The sequence below is a fragment of the Sorghum bicolor genome, chromosome 9, assembly GCF_000003195.3.
Source record: "Sorghum bicolor cultivar BTx623 chromosome 9, Sorghum_bicolor_NCBIv3, whole genome shotgun sequence".
NCBI classification, from domain to species: domain Eukaryota; kingdom Viridiplantae; phylum Streptophyta; class Magnoliopsida; order Poales; family Poaceae; genus Sorghum; species Sorghum bicolor.
Window position 1 is genome coordinate 5,867,476 of NC_012878.2, and position 19,214 is coordinate 5,886,689.

The 19,214-nt window shown below is 41.0% G+C and overlaps 3 protein-coding genes across 3 annotated transcripts; 1 reads left to right on the plus strand and 2 right to left on the minus strand.

The window, feature by feature from the left end:
- LOC8080927 (cytochrome c oxidase subunit 6a, mitochondrial) lies at nt 334–2,246 on the minus strand. Its single transcript, XM_002440623.2, has 3 exons — nt 1,716–2,246; nt 1,470–1,619; nt 334–790 (listed from the first exon to the last, which is right to left on the minus strand). Exons 1-3 carry the CDS (start codon nt 1,825–1,827, stop codon nt 708–710), a joined length of 345 nt encoding a protein of 114 aa, XP_002440668.1. The 5' UTR covers nt 1,828–2,246; the 3' UTR covers nt 334–707.
- Nucleotides 2,390–5,296, minus strand: LOC8071216 (ergosterol biosynthetic protein 28). Its single transcript, XM_002440624.2, has 3 exons — nt 5,065–5,296; nt 3,272–3,478; nt 2,390–2,880 (listed from the first exon to the last, which is right to left on the minus strand). Exons 1-3 carry the CDS (start codon nt 5,204–5,206, stop codon nt 2,795–2,797), a joined length of 435 nt encoding a protein of 144 aa, XP_002440669.1. The 5' UTR covers nt 5,207–5,296; the 3' UTR covers nt 2,390–2,794.
- Nucleotides 13,511–18,733, plus strand: LOC8071217 (B3 domain-containing protein LOC_Os12g40080). Its single transcript, XM_002439301.2, has 7 exons — nt 13,511–13,678; nt 15,092–15,208; nt 15,834–16,164; nt 16,233–16,423; nt 16,528–17,020; nt 17,113–17,315; nt 17,932–18,733. Exons 2-7 carry the CDS (start codon nt 15,092–15,094, stop codon nt 18,199–18,201), a joined length of 1,605 nt encoding a protein of 534 aa, XP_002439346.1. The 5' UTR covers nt 13,511–13,678; the 3' UTR covers nt 18,202–18,733.

Here is a 19,214-nt window from a genome sequence, read left to right on the forward strand (position 1 = left end):
CTGGGGCTGGCCAAGCAACCAAACAACACAAATTTGGCTCAACCAAACCAAAAAGACAGCTTGGGAGCCCAACCAAACATACCTATATATATGGAGATTCAGGCAATCAAGGCTGAAGTCTACCTCCATGGCTCCAACGGATGTTTAGGGTCTTCTTTTCTGTTTATCTCATCCAATCTTGTTAGGTTGTTTTTTTTTCTAACCTCATGTAGTCATACATATGTGTTTGTTTACGGGTGTTGCAAAATTTACAAGAATAGCTAAGCAACGTTTCTCTGGTGCTCAGAAAAAAAAAAGAAGAGAACTAGCGATCAGTTTATTCAGTCGCCAATCTTAATCGTATAATAAGTCATTTTATTAATCTTGACATTGTTCATCAATCATTATTAAACTTGTTCAATAATAATGCCAGTACAAGTTTTATCACTCTGCAAAACTAGACACACATATATATAGTCTCGAGTGCCTATCGTTGTGACTTCGCCGTACAGCAAGTCCTCCAAAATTAGACAGCACACAAGGATTGAGCCAGTACATGTTGCAGCCTCGTGCTAGCTATAGTAGCTAGACCTAGTGATGGTCGTTGGCACTGGCGGAGCCACCGCCAGGCCACCCCGGGCGGCCGGCCGGGCTCGTCGGAGACGTTCAAAAGGAAAAAATTTTTATATCAAAATAAAACTCTGTAAATTTCTATTTAAATATTTTGCTTAATAAAAATTGTCCAAGCTCATGAAAGCTCCGCTAATGTCGTTGGAGTGCTTCTTCTTCCTCTCGAAGAGGCCGTCAGGACCTGAAACGCAAGCAAGACCCAGTATATCTAGTGAAGTCCGTTATGCAGCAATCTGTTTATTTATCTAAATAATTAAAGCTTCATGCTAGCTGTGCACAAAGTGATTTTTACTCTGTTCGTAAAATAAAACAATGATTATTTTTCAAGAGGTGAAACAATTTAATTTTAATCAAATCTATGTAAAAAAATACTATCCATTATAATCTAAATAAATATCATTAGATTAACTACAAAAATATGTTTTCATATAATAAACCTATATAGAGACATAAATATTTATGCATTTTTCTATAGAGTTAGTAAAACTTAAATATTGATCTTTGTTCAAATCTAGAATTGTATTTTTTTTTACGAGAACTAGTCTGTGGTTTACTATCTTAGTTTAAATTTAGAATAAGTATTCTTTTCAGCCTTTTAGGGTGATGGTAATCCGTGGTTTATGTAGGCCCTATTTAGTTTCCACCTAAAAACTTTTTATCTTATCACATCGAATATTTAGACAAATACATAGAGCATTAAATATATAGATAGACTAAAAAATAACCAATTACATAGTTTGTATTTATTTTACGAGACGAATTTTTTAAACCTAATAAGTCCAGAAATACTAATTGTTATAGTTATAAATATACTATAATACCTACAAACTTTTCTTTTCACGAACAAAACAAGGCCTTACCCCAGGGGAAGTCCTTGTTCCTGATGTGCAGGTACGGGTTCGGCGGTGGGTCGGGGAATTCCTGGTGTCCCTTGGACAGGTTGAACATGGCCAGCACGGTGCACGTAGCGATCCCGGCGTACGTGATCCGCTCCCACTTCACGGCCTCCTCTGCAAGTGCAAACACGCATTCAGAGCTCAGCAGTAATTCCAACGCCGTCCTCTCCCTCCATGCAACTAATAAGCTGCTAGTGGTAGCAGTCTTACTCGCGTCGTCGTGGCGGCGTGCAGTGGCGGAGGCGGCGAACCCACGGCGGCGCAGCACCGTTCCGGCGGACCTCTTAGCTGCCGCGTGGCCGGCGGCGAGGAAGCAGGCCATCGTCGGAGAAGCCGTCTTTCGTCTCTCCAGCCGGACTGTGGAGCAGGTGGAGTGTTGTTGATAAGCGGCAGCTGTATGCCTGTATGTCGTTGGGCAAATGCAGTGGCAGGGCAGGAACCAGGAGGCGACTATTTAAGCAATCAACAAAGCAGGAAGAACGATGGTTCCAGATGGTGGTAGACTGGCAGTGGTACATACAAGTAAGATCGCAAGCTTTATCCATAGTCGCGAAAGCGACGTGATGCTAAACTAGATTGAGAACGAAGCTTCCACGCCCCAAGACAGAACACACGTCCATCAGTATATATTATTATTCAGTAAACAATCCTAGAAATAGAAAGAGCTCTTTCAGATGATTGGCCATCAGTACTCCCTGCTCCGGCCCTTTTTCCCTGCTTTGCTTTATTCACAGCACAGCTAAGCAATAGCTCTTTCAGATGTGCATCAGTATTTCAGTAACAGGGACTGAGGAAATCTTCAGTGCTGAATCAACACATCAAGCATTAGAAAACAAGTGATTACTAGCCATCAGAAACAGAGACTGGGTAGTACTAGATGTATATGGCATGATGAAGGCTCATACAAAGCTGTCAAGGATGATTTTATTGACCGTACTGTGATAATGTACACGACAAAAATATCAAAGAAAGACTAGACGCACCCTTGGTACATGTATATACCTCCCTTACTGGCATCTCAGCTCTCAACAGGTGACTATTTGAGTGCCTATCTGTTTACCAGGTCCGCCGGATTGTTTACAGTGTTTGGACATTGGAATCCTCTCTTAGCCTTCCATTCAGTGGCGGAAATAATTTGAATTTCCATTGCCTACTCAGTTGGGCAAATGTTTCATGCAAAGAAATAACATGATGAAAAAATGAAGTACGAATGGGGCTTTCTGACATAGTTTCTCCAAGGTATCCTTCCTCCCCACAGACCACATCAATCTAACGGCCCAAAGCACAACTCATGACTGCTTCACAGCTTGGGCGCCACGGTGATTCTGATTCACATGATGATTCCACTGAAGAAGCATCCATATGATTGACGTTCCTATGCAAATAAACAGGGAGTGTTGATCAGAGTGGCTAAACAAACAACAAAGACTGATGAAGCAGTATTACAGGTAAAACATGCAACGTGCACGGCGTGCTTGCAGTTCTGTTTTGCAAGATTGAAAGCTGGAACTGATAAATGCTACATTGCATTGTTTAAACTGCAAAAATAAATATATACTGATAAAATCCTGAGAAAGTTTAGATGAATACACTGCATAGGAAAACAGGATAGCACCTAAGCTAAATCAACTGAAGATTTCGAGAAAAGTACCAGATAATCAACCTAACAGTTACAAGTGCGGTAGTAAAAGCTGATTAGGTTCTGAAGAACTAAATTGTCAAAGGTGATTGAAATTAATGGTCTACTCAGAAGGCAAGCTTAGTACCTGCAAAGAAGCCAACTGTGCTCAGATTTGCTGCAGCCATGGTGTGATATATCAAGTATTCCGTGAGGAAATGACCAAGAGCATAGATAAATGATAGGAAGGTGGCCAGATACAGAGGCCTATTTTCCAGGTTCAGTGCGCAGAGGAAGCACAATGTGCAGGTCAGAAGAGTCCAGACACCAAAAGTGCGGCCATGAACATCAGTCACTGCATGTAAAAAACTAGAATCAGGCTGGAGATAAAAGATTTGTCTTGAGCCGAGTCTTTTATCAAATGGCAGCACACTGATAGAAATTATAAATTTAGCATGAGGGCTTTTCTTAGAGATGTGGCAAACCCCCATTATGAACTGAATCTTATAACTGCCTACAAGAAAGACTGTGCCGCTGAGAGGGATCAAGATTTCCCTACTCAATCAATCTAGGAGGAATAAGGATAATTGCTGGCAAAGGTAAGCAATGTTTGTTGATAACTTTTTTTTTGTTTCTTTCTTTGCTGCTTGAGATTCCTTTTGTAAACTGCTTGTATGTTCCTTTCCTGTTAATAACATTTTCAGTAGGGGGGAACCCCTCCTGTTTCATACAAAAAAGTTTGTTGAAGGGAGTTGATAATGCTTAGGTACAGTGTAAAATTCCAGATTCAAAATTGCTCATTAGTCTAAGTAATCAATATGAGCTATCGATCATTTCTAGAAATGGTTATACAATAATCCCACGGGATACTCTCAAAACTTAGGGGCAGCTAAGAACTACCAAGATTGATGTTGTTCTCCTGCTGACTGACGAAATGATAGTCACAAGGCCTCTATAGTGCACTTTCACTTATAAGGTGTCAGGCTGTCAGCATAAGAACTGCAGAGCTCTACGGTAAAAAAATAAAGGCCACTGCAGACCTCTGTGGTAGTCAGTGACCCGAATGAAATAATCATGAACTAGCAAACATCTGAGCAGTATGGATAGAGTACACTTCTTGTTTCTCTTAGGAAAGGACTGACTTCTGACCTTCTGAGGATATCAAGACTCAGTCAAAAAACTATGTATCTGAACGTCATCAAATAAGAAATTCAGATATTGCTGTCGTGTGGCTTCCAACCTATCCTTCAACCCAAAATGAGCTGCATCACTAAGTCCACTCATTAGACTGCTGTCAACTATCCCAATTGCAGACTCGAAATCCTTCCTCACTATAAGACTCACCCGGAATAATTTATTTTTAACATGGACTAATTCTTAGAATAAGCGCTAAAAATAAATAAAAAAAGGTAACATTAAGCTAGTTTTTAGGGCCCTGTCCCCTCGAACAAAATGAATAAACAAGAGCATCTCCAACAGGACAATTAGGGACTCAGATGAATCTTGAGTAAGAAATCAGTGATTTCGATATTGTGGTTGTGCTGCTGCACAGAGCACAGTACACCCCACCGATACCAAGAAGAAAACAGAGCAGATCAGAGGGGCATTCTCTGTCCCCCACCAGTGTACTCGACTTGGAACAGCCCTCTAGCTCAAACTGAAGAATCTCACAGTAAGGGGACACTCGGCTTGGGTCAGCCCTCTAGCTCAAATTGACGAATCTCGCGGGAAGGGGACATAGCGGCCTTCTTCTTGGACCTCCTAAGTCCTAACCGTGAGCACAGATCAGTAGCGCTATCCCAGCCCTCCTCGACGGGCCCGACCAGATCAGATGAGAATGAATGAAACCTACCTGCCCAGATGGAGCCAGGCCCCAGGCGACCTAGAGGCAGAGGTGTGTGCAGAAGCAGGAGAGGGAGGATGCGGGGGTTGGTTACTCACTCTCAGTCTGGGAGAAGACGGCGACGCGGAGCGCCCAGATGTCGAAGAAGCCGAACCAGACGGAGGCGAGGCGGAGGGAACCGACCAGCATCAGCCACCACCCCAGCGCCGGCACGCCCTTCTTCCTCCCCTCCGCCGCCATGCCTGTCCGGTGTCCGCCAAGCACAGCTGCTCAGGAAGGTCGGTCGCCCGGTCAGCGATCTAGATTGTCTGCAGTTGTTCACAAAAGTCACAGGTGACTTTATACATGTTTGATGCCATCCATTCACAATCGAACGGCTGCTAGCCATCTTTCTGGTTCTAGTTTGCCCAGAGGCCCACTTCAGTGGACAGAGAACAGAACACATGCACTTTAATAATAACTAATTCCACATTTTGTCTGTAATTTATGAGATGAATCTTTTGAGCATAGTTAATTCATAATTGGATAATAATTATCAAATACAAACGAAAATGCTACAGTAACCAAATTGAAAAACTTTTCGGAACTAAAAAAGGCCATAGAGCGTAGGCCATAGAGCATAACTATACAAGGATTTTCAATTGGGTCTTGTTTAGTTCCACCCAAAATCCTAAAATTTTTCAAGATTCCCCGTCACATCGAATCTTGTGACACATGCTTAAAGCATTAAATATATATATATATATATATATAATAACTAATTAAACAATTTATCTGTAGTTTGTGAGACGAATTTTGAGCCTAATTAGTTCATGATTAGACAATAATTATCAAATACAAACGAAAGTGTTATAGTAGCTAAATGTAAAAAAATAAGAAAAAAGGGATAAAAATAGAGTGTAAGAGCATCTCCAAGAGCTTGGCTAAAATGAGTAGCTAAATTCTAATATTTAGCCATTTTGTAAAATAGATAACTTCTTAAAAAAGAAGAGGTTTACAACAGTCTTGCTATCAGATAGCTAGTGCCAGCGGTTGGCTATATATAACCAACGAAAATCAAGGGATAACAAACTTTCTATTTTACAAAATCAAATAGCACATCTGTTGGAGTCTATTTTTCTACAATAGAAGTTCTATAAGGCCTCCATAATAAGAATAGCAAAACTGTTGGAGTTGCTCTAAGCATCACTTGTTGGGTTATTCCATTGGATTTAACTAAAAGCTAAGGTCTCAAATAACACTGCAAATAATAGGTAGATATGAGTGAAATTTCACTTGTGAACAATGTATTATTTTCCTGTCCATAAAGTGGGCCTCGGTTGGGCCGTTTTCGTGTGGACAGACTTGTATTAAGAGAGAGAGAGCAAAGATGACCAGCAGCCATCGGATAGCAAATGGATGGCATCGGTCATGTATAAAGTCATTTGTGACTTTTCTTAACAACTGCAGAGAATTTGGATTGCCCGTTCAGATAGTGGTGTAAGCAGCGGGCGTCCGTCCTTTTTTTAGCGCCCCCTCCCTAACTTTTTTTAATAAGATTCTCTCATACGCCTTGTGATTTCAAAATCTAGTCAAAATCTAGACACAATGGTCATCGACGCTAAACTAACGTATCTTGATACAATATTATTGGCGTCAAACTTCTATATCACATGGACATCAACACAAGCTGATGGTCATCACTAATGCCAAGCTTTTGGCGCCATAGATCTTAGCGCCGAAGTCCTGTTTAAATGAATAGCCAGCTCCTCTTCCTCCCTAAGGCTTCTTTCTTTTTTTTCTCCTTCCTCTCTGTTTTTCTTGTCTCACCACTTCGCTCTACCTCACGAATCGACATTTTTTACTATAAAAACTTAGATTTGATCCATAGATCTTGAAGAGCAAGGTATCCTCTCTCTCCAGCTAGTTTTTTTCTCATTGATTCGGTATATGTTAGTCGTATTTTCTTACCTAAGAATCATCACTACTTAGGTTTCATATTGTTTATAAAATTTATATATAATATGTACGCGCATGATGCCAAGGCATGAAAAGACTAATAAACAAGGGTATACAATCGACTAACTATTACATATAACGAAAAATATTCCATTTAGTCCAAAATATATGATCAACTAACTACTATATATATAGGGAGAGTATATTCAGTAGCTAGCTACAAAATAAATTATTCTGTAGCCACCTCTATTTACGATAACTTTATATATTAATTTACGATAATATGTATACATATTTACGATAGTTTGGTTACTATAACACATGGAGATATTTAGCATAATGGTATAGTAAACCACTTAGTAAAGAGTTACTATAATCTTGTAAATTAATATAGTAATTATTGTAACTCAAAGTGGCTATATATATAGACACACACGATTATAACTATCTAATTATTTAACTATCTAACTATATATACCTATACCTCTATCTAATTATCTATGAAACTATTACAAACTAACTATTATTACCTATCAACTAAATAACCAATTCAAATGAATAAACAAACTTACCTTATTATGTAGAGTAGTTTATATGGGCTGGCAGCGTGGCACAGGGACGGGGCCATGGCGGCCTAGTGCGGCGCGAGGATGGCTGCAGGGGAGAGCAGGGGATGGAAGGGCACGACCACGCATGTACCTAGGCAGGATGGGCGTGCGGAAGCCGATGGCAAGGTCGAGGTTCCGACATTAACGACGGCGGAGAGAGGCGTCAGGCGAGGTAGTGAAGGAAGAGTGAACTGGAAAAAGAAAGAGAAAAGAGAGGAAAGAAACCGGACCCACGTATAAGGGGGCCTTGGGCCAATATCGCTAGGGCCAAGCTTGACGCCAATATCTATGGCGCCAGATCTCTGCCATGCAAGTGCCACACCAGCGCCGCAGCTGCCACGATGCAAGGACCTTGGTGCCAATGACACTGGTGTTGAGATTTGTTGATGATACTTTTTTTTCCATTTTTCGTAATATACTTCTTTTCCTACCCTAAACCAAAGTAGGGTGGGTCAAGACCTTTTTTAACAAATTGATAGGAGATCCGCCTTTCAATTAAGATAGGAAAAAAATTATGTACATGCAGTAGCCAAAAAAGTTAGGAAAACAAATAGAGAACTCTAAACATCAAATTCAGGAAGAAAGTTTCATAGCTTTCTACCCCCCTCTCTTCTAATGATTCCCCTCCTTTTCTGCTCAATGCCCCCTTTTGTTCTTAAAGTTGACTTGTAGTGCCCACTTGTAAGGTCCAAATGGCTAGAAAGAGAATGGTGAATAACCTATTTAAAATTCTACAAGCTCAACTAAATAAGTGTGTTAGTAAAACAAATGGCGTAGCAATTCTAACATTAGCACAATTAAGCTATGCAAGCCACCTACACAAGTCTAGTTCAAGGCTAATAAACACAAGGCACTATAAAAGCTAGCTACACTCTCAAAGCAAGAAACTAAATTGCACAAGCTACATAGCTAAGCAAGGTAAGCAAGTGAGAAAAGGAGTGAGTAAATATTCTTATATCGACGTTGATGAGTAGAGATATGTCCAAGAATCAATCACAAAGCATAGACAAGATGAAATCCTTAGCAAGAGATGACACACAATTTTTTACCGAGGTTCACTTGCTTCTCGGCAAGCTAGTCCTCATTGTGTTCATACAACCACTTGATGGATCACAAGCTAACTGGTAATCTGAAAGCCCAAGTTTGGTTTTTGTAATTAATGACACCAAGTTACTAATGCCTTTGGTTTAAGTGGTTGAGTTAGTATAGCAACTCTTGTGATGAAGGAGCAATGTGACATAGAGTGGTGGACACATGATCACAAAGAGATGAAGCTTGAACATGGAAATGGAGATCATGGTGATCAAGCACTTGGTGATGGACAAGGAGTAAAGTGATCAAGGCAAAGATATAACAATATGGTTTTGCTTTTGCTGGTCTAAAATAAGTAGAGAAGTGATTGACTGGATTTAGAATAGATAGCTGACTATCAAGAGTGGAAATCATGGTCATCTCTCGATCAAGTGCTACTAGGTCAACATCTTGAGTATATGCATTAGGATCTAGTAAAGTGCTAACTTAATTCCTTTAAAGAAAAATGTTTAAGAAAAGCTAACACACATGCACATGATGATGTACACTTGGTTGTGATAGCACTTTTGCAAAGGAGGAGTTTGAGGGATAGAGAGGGGTTTGGGTGGATGTGCGGCACTCTAGTGGATTGGCTACTCTAATGAATTGCTTGTGACTTGGAGGATCCTTAGCGAGTGCCGCATATCTACAAACAAGATGTGTAGGTGGCTTGCGATCTCCCAAACCACGAGCAATCCACTAGAATAGCCAATTGCGATCTCCCATAGGGAAGGCTAAAGAACCCCTCACAAATCACTTAGCAAGGTTCGAAATAATCTTCAATCCCAAGCTCAACACCACCGCTGCTCCAAGCCGTCTAGGGTGTCAGGAAACACCCAAGAGTAACGAAAAATCCGCAGTAAACTAAAGAAACAAGTGCCACTAGATGCAACTCTGAAAGCAATGCACTTGAATCTCATTAAATCTCACTAGAATGAGCAATCGAGCAAGGAGATTAGTGGAGAGGATGTTCTCTGGCTCAAAGTATGCCTCAAGTATTCAGATATGCAAGGGAACTCTCCAAACACAACCATCTCTATTTATAACATTTCACTTAAGGGCTACCTGTTAGGGGCAAACTCGGGGGCGTCGGACGCTCTGACGCTTGCCCATCAGATGCGACCTAGTGTCCAACGCTCACCTTCCACGCGTGTTAGATCACTGCCATGTGTCACTCTTTGAATGTGACCTATTGATCTTCAACGGTCATTGAAAACTTAGCGCATAGTTGCCCATCATGACGTCTCACAGACCCATTTCCAATGTTTGAGGCCAAGTGGACTGAACGCAAAATTAAATTGTTGAAGTCTGTCATGTCACATGCCCAGAAACAAATTTAACATGTACGATGATTATGTTTCTAACATAACAAATGCTAGTTTTGACAAATTAATCATTGCATGCGTGATTAGTTTGACAAGACTTGCATTTGTTGGTATGTCTTTTTGTATTTCTCAAGTAAAAAGCACTCATGTATGGACCGAGGGGCAGCAATGACATTTTAGATCTACTCCTGGACACACGGCGATTAATTAATGGGGATGGACGAGATCGACCCGCAAATGGATTGTTTAAGGACTAAACTAGACATTTTGAAAGTTGAGGGACCAAAGTGAGCCTCAGGCAATAGTCTAGGGATGAAGATGGCTATTTCATCTATAGAATATAGGTACAATGACGAGATACAGGACATAACACACATCTGACCATCTGTATGTTATTGTGCATGTGGCATTATTTGAATCTTGTTGATTCCCTACTTTTGAGAAAACCCCCTACCAATATGGATGAGCATACTACAAAAAATCTTTTGGGAGGCGTTTCCGTTTTTTCTTCCGAGGCGGACAGTAGTTACAACCGCCTCGATTAATACCTTGGATTAACCAAGGCAGTTATTTTCTATTAACCAAGGTAGTTAAAAATAACCGTCTCCTAAAATCAATTAACCGAGATGGGCAATGTAATATGACCGCCTCGGTTAATGCCTATTAACCAAGGTGGGCATTATAATGTAACCACCTCGGTAAATCCATTAACCGAGGCGGGCACATTATGAAGCCCGCCTCCTAAAATAGTGGCCCAGTAGACAGCTCATCTCATCTCGATAGCAGTCATCATATAAATATGGAACTAGGTTTTCCTTCTATGACCCATTTCTCACTCCCATCTCATTGCCCCCTCCCGATCCTCTCCCCTTCCAGTCATATCGCCCCCTTCCCTACCAACAACACCCCTCCCCTCCCCTCCTCCCACTAGCATGGCGGCGCCCCCTCTTCCTCCCTCTGGTCCGGCACGCAACACCCTCTCCCCTACCCTCCTCCCACTAGTTCGGTGGCGCCCCCTTCCCTCCCCTCCTCGAAGGCAACGCGGGCGTGGTCGTCAGGCCAGAACGACATGGATCTCGCGCTTGCTAGTGCGGCCACGCGAGCATGGCGGCTCGACGAATCGAAGGCCCAGCCTCGCCCCTCCGCGACGGCGCCCTCCTCCACCACGACCTCCACCACCTCCTTCCACGATGGCGCCCCTCCGGTCACAGAGCTCGTGGATCCGGCCTTGGGGTCGCAGATCTAGCAAGCTCGCAGGTGGCCTAGCCTTCTCGAGGCGCGTGTGGCGGCCCGACCTTGAGCAGCGGCAGCTTTGCGCGGATCCGGTGTGAGCGGTGGAGTGGCTCTAGATTTAGCGTTGCGGAGCGCGCAGGGGTGGTGGCGCCGGGTGGCTAGCAGTTGGGCTAGAAACAGACTCGCCGGTGGGCTAAAAAATGGGCTCACCGGTGGGCTCTAGATTTTTTTTGTTTTTTCATTCATTAACCAAGGCGGGTAGGGCAACTGCCTTGGTTAAGGCTACGATTAACTGTAACCTTTGATCCGAGGCGGTTGCAGAAACCGCCTCCGTAAAAAAATTCTGTAGTAGTGACAGTACTTCCTTGTTCCTATATGAGCTAACATGTCCTTAGACCACCAAACTAGCAGTTCCCAGATGAAGGCCCATCACATCCAAAAGCCGGAGCATGCATATTACCAGAAGCTGGAGCAATCAGAAGGGACTGAAGTGGACATCCTGTTGTTACTCTTTTGTGCACTGACATGTGAACTTTGCTATGGGAGAGCTCAATATGATTCCTAAGTTTTGTTAGGATTTAAAACCCCATAATTTGTTATGATCAAGTAGGAAATTTGGCTATGATCACAAAAACTTTCTATCTACGTTCAAATTTGTAAATATCGGACTCCTATATTGATACTGTCATAATGTATGTTTTTTTTTAAAAATATGAACAAGGCACTAAATAGTGAGCTATCAACAACAACATAATGCACGAACCCTACAGGAAATACAAGAGAATAATTAAAGCATGAAAAGGTAAACAACAACATCTACAAAACACTAATAACATAAAAAAAATACTTCGGCTACGTACAACCAAACCCCTCCAAGAAAGTGAGCTATCAATGACGACGGTTATATACAATGAAGTGTTCTTCCTAACATTGTCCAATTGCACTCACAGATAACCCAAAGGCATGCATTATCAAAGCACGTATACGGTTTGTGCATCGTCTCCATTTGCAATGCCATACCTAAAAGATGCAAATGTGGCGCTATAGTATCTACAGGCGTGATTGGTTGCAGAAGAAGCCTTCGTCCAGGATGGTCAGACTATGCAGGACTAAAGGAGCTGAGTTGAGCTCGTACATATGATCATGTTTGCATTGGTTGTCTTTGGTATTGGTCTAGTATGAAACGAGACTGTGTTTGGTTGTATGTATGGATCAAAGTTTTAAGTGTTTGACATGTGGGCCTCTGCATCCTGCATAAATCAAGTCGTCCTGTATGAAGAGGGAAGCTCGATTTCTGCGGATGAAAAGCCTGCATCACGGCAGCTTCTTATGCATGATCGCATACATCGATTTAATTCTCGTCAGGAACCAAACAAAGTGCAGGAACGAAACCATTCAGCTAAACCATGCGAGGACCAACTCCTGCTGCCTACCAATCAGTCCCTACATGTAGGTATCGATCAACAACATTGTCTCCTGATGCCTCACATGCCTATGTATGTATCTAGCCGTCCAGGAGACTAGCTAGGACGGTGAAAATGTATATGAAATCAAGGAGCCATTTCCAATAGGTGATGTTTGGAGAATGTAGCTAACTGAGAATGTAGCCCTTGTGATTTGGCGAGTTGTTTCTTTGCTTCTTATAGGCGCACACTTTTCAAGGGAGCAAATTAACTTGTACCAAGCGAAGGCCAGAGGAGCATGAACCAGCCACGAGACATTTTGAAATATATATATTTTTTGAAATAAACCAGCCACGAGACATCAAGTGCACAAATTAATTCAGAGGGCAGAATTCATTTCACGTGACATATTCATGATCGAAAAATTGCAGACACGATCGTGTGCATCAATTCATATGAATCTTGATTAAGTGGATTACTGTAATTGCACAAATTAATCGCTGTTTATCCAAGGCCTTGTTTAATTTCATTTTTTTTTTTGCAAAATAGACATTGTAGCAATTTCGTTTATATTTGACAAATATTGTCCAATTATGAACCAACTAGGCTTAAAAGATTTGTCTCGCAAATTACAGAAAAACTGTATAATTAGTTATTTATTTTATCTATATTTAATACTTTATGCATATGTCGTAAAATTCGATGTGATAGAGAATCTGAAAAAATTACAAAATTTTTTGGAACTAAATAAGGCGAACTTTTTACTCAAAGGTACAAGAAGGCTGCTTCAATGCATTTTTATTGTGTAGTACAGCAGCCATGGGGCCACCATCCCCTGTATCACGGGCTTTTATTTTATGGTCCGTGACCAGCCTGGGCACACGGGCCAAGGCCCAAATAAGCCCAACAAATTGGAGTACAACTTATCCCAAAAAAAACTCGCTCGCACGCCTACTGCCTCTCTTCTCATTAATCATTGGGTTTGCAATGCAAAGCTCATGAAAGCAGCGCTGGGTTGCGGACGAGGAGCTGGACTGGACTACTGGCTGGAGCCTGGAGGAGGGTGAGCAGAGGGGGAGGACGGCTGCTGGAGGCGGACGAGGAGCCCCGCAGAGGCAGCTCGGCCGCCGGAAGGTTAGGCTTTATTCTCTTCTCGATTCTCGATCCGTTTCCTGGGGCAAGGAAGGGTAAAGTAAGCTTTGGGAAATCAGGAATCCCCGCCGCCGGTAGAGACGGTGAACTAGGGCGGCGCCAGTGTGTGTTGGACTGAACTCTAGGTCGCAGGGAAGGTCCAGTGCCGGTGCAGCCGCCGGTTCCCAAAATTGAAATGTCTTCCAAAATTGTACCTTTTTAGCGTTTGTGCAGATTGCAATAGTTTCTTCTCTTCACATGTTAGCAGGAAAGGAATCACGTTCTTTTTTTCTCATTTCGCTTCCTCCTACGAAGATCAGGGGAGATACAGGCATACAGCTACATTCTTTCTGCAGAATCTCTCAACTCTGCTCTCCCTTGTTTGGAGAGGTTCGGCTTCCGAAAAAAAAAAGGCTTGAACTTCCTAGCAGTAGCAGAAGGTGGCATAAATTTTTGAGAGGGCAAAAAAAAAGTACGTAAGTTGAAACGGTAGGCTTAATCTGTAGGCGAGTATTATCCAGTGGATCAAACAGTGTTAATTGTTGTTTACTCAAGTTTTTACTCAAAGGCACAAGAAGACTGCTTTTAATGCATGTTTATTGTGTAGAGCAGCCATGGGGCCACCACAGGTTCATAGTGTTGGAAGCTTCCATTACCGATGCAATTGGAGAAATGGAATTGCTTTTCTAAGATTTAGGAGAACACTAGGAAACTGCAGTAGATCAGCCTGAAGAAGCCGTGAACTACATGAATGCAAGACTCGTTATAACCATTCAGGAACCTTAGAAAAACCCTGCGAGAGTGAGAGAGGCAGAAGTTATTACTTATTAGTTATTGCTACCTAGATCCTTACCCTAAGGCTGTTTTCTTGGATGTTTTTACCTTATTTGTCACTATGTACTAATGTACGTACTATTAACCTCTTCCCTACACATGTTGGATAATTTGTATAAAGTTGTTTATTTTCTTGATATATGCTAGATACCATGCTGTGTTGCTTGGTCGGATACCAGGGTAGTGCCATTTTGTAGACAGTGTTCAAATTACATGTTAATTTCACTGCTCAAATTGAATCATTTGTGTGATCTGATTTTTACCAGTTCCCTCTGACCACCAGTCTCAAACTCTCAATGCATATAAGCCTTCTAGCTGGAGTCAATCTGGAATATGGAATGTTAATCCTGCTCCATCAAATCAATAATCCTTTTTGGCATTAACCTTCATGGATTGACTAACCTAGAAAGCTTCTTTTGTGCTCACGCTATTTAATATTTTAATCTAGAGGAAACATCTGCTTTTTCCTCTTGCACAATTAAACAAGCCATGTTTTGTTCTAAGAAGGTGCTGTTTGCACTATCTATTACCCTGTGAAACAGCAAATTTGTGTTTGCTTACCTGGCATCATTTTATTGATAGATGGGAAGCACTGGTGGGAACTGCAAAAGGTGGTGGGATCACCAAGATAGGGACTGCAAAAACAATGAGAAAATGAGATTCCATGTTGTAGCTGATGAAGATTCCAGGAGTTTTATGGTAAGTTAGATCTAATTGACACTGCCTCCTCAATTCCTCATGCACCTGACATGCACCTCCTTCAGTCAATTGACACAATTAAATGGAACCAGTGTTGCTTATAGCACTTTTTTCCCTTTTTCTTTTTACAAATTACACTGTTGTTGTATTAGCTAATCAACACTTACATTTATCTTGTATCAACCATTCCAATATCCTTGAGAAAGTGAGAATAGAAGAGTGTGCTTGAATATCATTGATTCCTAGCCAAGCCATCATGTCCTTAGTATAGGCCCTACCCTTTTTTTCTCAAATGATTAATTATGTTGTGTGATTCTTCAAGTACAAGCACTTCATTGAAAAAAAAAAAAAAATCTTGTGAAGCTCTTAATAAGGTAGCTATTATATTACTGTAAGCTATAAAAAAAACAAATTTGATAACTGGAGCCGTCCAAGCATAAACCTTATTGTTCATCAGGTAACAAATGGATATCTTTCATGTATGGATATTTTGTTGATTTACCATGTTCTTTGGTTGACAATGAAAAATAAGAAATGGTGTATGCAAATGTCATGATAAACCCAAAAGGTATCTAAATTGGTGAATTTCTTACCCAAACCTAACTTTATTCTTGTACTACAACAGCGCATACCTCAGGAGTTTGGAAGCTATTTAAGAAAAATCATTTCTGACACCATCAAGCTAAATGCTCCCAATGGTTGCACCTATGATATTGCGGTTTGTAGGGAGATGGGTGAGATAGTTCTTCGGTCTGGCTGGGATGTGTTTGCCGATGCTCATAACTTGGAACAAAATGACTATCTTGTGTTCAAGTTTTGTGGGAGCTCGAGCTTTAAGGTCCATATATACAGTTCATGTGGTGGTTCCCAGAAGATCACTTCCTGTGTTAATCCAGATCCTGAGATCCTAGAAGATGTTCCTCCCTGTACTACTTCTGATCATCACGTTCCAAATGGTAAAATCAATTAGAATTTTATATACTGTGATTTTTGTGATCATTGTAGTCATGTTTCATATGTGCAGGAAATGAGATACCTCATCCTGGACATGTTCAGACACCAGCTTGTTTTGAGTATTTCACGTCAGGGGGCTCTCGTTTAACCAAGGCACAAGACAAGAAAGTTTTGGAAATGGCTCGGACAATCAAGTCTGAAATTCCTGTATACGTGGCAGTCATGAACAAAAGCAATGTTGACTTGAATGGTTGCTCTATTGTAAGCTGCATATTTTTTCCAGATCATTGTAATTATGCTTTCTGCAGTTACTACAGTCTGATTTTGCTGGCCAAGACTGTCTTATTTTTCTTCTTTTCTTGCAGAGAATTCCATCTATACTCATGGAAGATGTTACAGAGGAGGTTTTTAAAGCTACTGTTAAACTAGAAGCCTCTGATGCCAATTTATACAGTGTTTCAGCTACCCGGCAGTGCAATGATGAAATAGTTCTTCAGTCTGGATGGGATACTTTTGTGGTTGCTCATCACGTCCAAGAGCGTGACCTCATCATCTTCAGACACAAAAGGAATTCTCGCCTTGAAGTTTTCATCCTTAACCCAAGTGGTCATCAGAAAAACACTTCATGGTTTGGCATGCAAGACGTTTCCAATACCCAACAAATGTGTGATGATTCAGTGGAAATAGTCGAGCCACCCCATAAAAAAGTTGGTATCATTGATGTGAGCAGCAGTTCTGATGACGAGAAAAATGTGGCAGCATACAGTGCAAAATCAGCTAGGCGCCAGAAGCAGCAATTGGGCCATTTTGCGAAAACCAGGAGGATGGCTTCAACTTCCTGCCCATCTATTAAATCAGGTAATAACATAGTTATTTCTGATTTATTTTATACATATTTTCTCTTCCTTTTGCTTACTCTATTCTTACTGAGTATATGGCCTATATTATAGAGCATGATCGGTTCCTCCTCAATTCCAACAACTGTGAGGGGCCTACGAGGCCTCCCTATATTATATCAAACAAGGTAACTCTATCGAGAGTGCAGGAAAAGATGGTATTAGAGAAAGTTCAAGCAATCCGATCTAGATTTCCAATCTATGTGGCAGTAATAAACAGAAGCAGTGCTGCTGAAAGAAATAACCGTTCCAGAATGGTAAGTTAATAGCATAGCTAGTCACTTATGTACAACTTCCTGTAAGGATTTGGTTGTTGACCTCTAGTTCTCCTGTTCGACTGCTGAACATCCATGTACTGTGCCTTTTGATTTTCTCTTGGATCGGTGATTTTGCTTATAAGAAAAAAACTTGCAAGAAACCTCTCTCTCTCTCTCTCTCTCGACAACACCACTCTTTTGATCTTGGAGTGGCACTAACAATAAAGAACTCTGCATTTTTGGAACTCATGTAAATTAGTATAGAATGGATTGCCCTTGAGGGTGCCATGAGTCTCATTATATAAGTCTGGCATTGCCTGAACCTAGATAGTAGATCCTAAGTTCATAACAGGCCTCGGATACACCTTATATGTCTAATCCATCTAGAAAGTGTAAGGTACCAATACCAACTCAATTATGCAAAACTTTGAATAGATGGTAGAGATTGTGCATTCCTGCAGTAGATTAGTTATTTGGTAGCACAGACCAATGGCTGGAAATGGTTTTGGTTGATTTGTGTTAGGTTAATGCATCATCACTTTACTGAATTTGGTTTGTATTTGCATTTCTGAACTGTTCTGTTGTCAACACTTATTCTTTATCACTGTATAAACAGATATTTAGCAATGAATATTCTAGAAGATGTCTTCCGTCAGCAACCCATGATCTGACTCTTCAGCTGGAGGGTTGCTGGGGCAAGCAGTGGCACACCTTGCTGCACGTTCAGGGTGGTGACAGTAGGTCTCGTGGCGTGCGAAGGATTTCCCGTGGCTGGGCTCAATTCGTCCGCGATAATCGTCTCGTGCTGGGAGATATCTGTCTGTTCGAGATGGAGAAGGCCACGAGGTGTCTCAGGATGAAAGTGCATCTCATTCCGAAGGCATGAGCACATATATGGAGCTGTATCTGGTGCAGTCAGAAAGAGCTGGAGCAGAGTGGACGCACTGCAGTTGCTGTTCTGTCCATGCCTCCATGGTGGAAGATCCATATGTGAACTCCATCTGTGATTGCTAGTGCCGAGCATATAATTCATTAGAAGAAGGATGCAAGTGCAGGTGGATACATCAAGAGCATCCATTTCATCTAGTATTCTTGCATAACTATTCACACGATCAATTGGGCGCTATATGGCTTGCACACAACTGATTCAGTGTATCATTGCAGCTGACTATATGCAAAGTACATATATAGCATGCTATGCAAGAATCAAGTGCGTAAGAAGAACTGATTTTTTAGTGCTGTCGTGTGCTCAAGAAGAATCAAATTAGAAAAAAATATGTCAACAGGTGAAGCTTGAGAACAGAGAGAAGTAAACATGAAGTTCGGAAAAGAAGACATGACACAGTTTTTTATTCACTATATACAACTTTATTTGCAAATTATTTGCTTATTGCCTGGAAGCAGAATTTCTTGCACTACTAAGGTTCTTTAATTTCCAAAATCACACCAGTGTCCCACACAATCATTCAGAAAATGGGAATTTTCAAGAGTACAAAACAAATGCTGGAAAATACGGTGAGTATGCTTACATGTTTGTAAGTGTTTACGTTTACACTGTGATTTTCAAGAAAAAAAAAGAAAGGACAGAGTATTGTGCTGCTTTGTATTTTTTTTTATTTAAGTACAGCACAAGTGTGTATTGGCATTAACTAGCAAAAATGCCCGTGCGTTGCAACGGGAGACAAAAAATTTCAAAAATGATAAACAATAGCGACAGAAATGGTAAGTACCTACTTAATATGTTTTACATATAATTATATAATATTTCAAATATATAATATATTTCATTTATGTGACTATGGCAGGCAACAAAATGAAAATGTTTTACTAAAACCAAAAAAGGATGAAAATAAAAAAAATGGCTGAAATTTTGTCTCTTTAGTATTAATAGCAAAAATG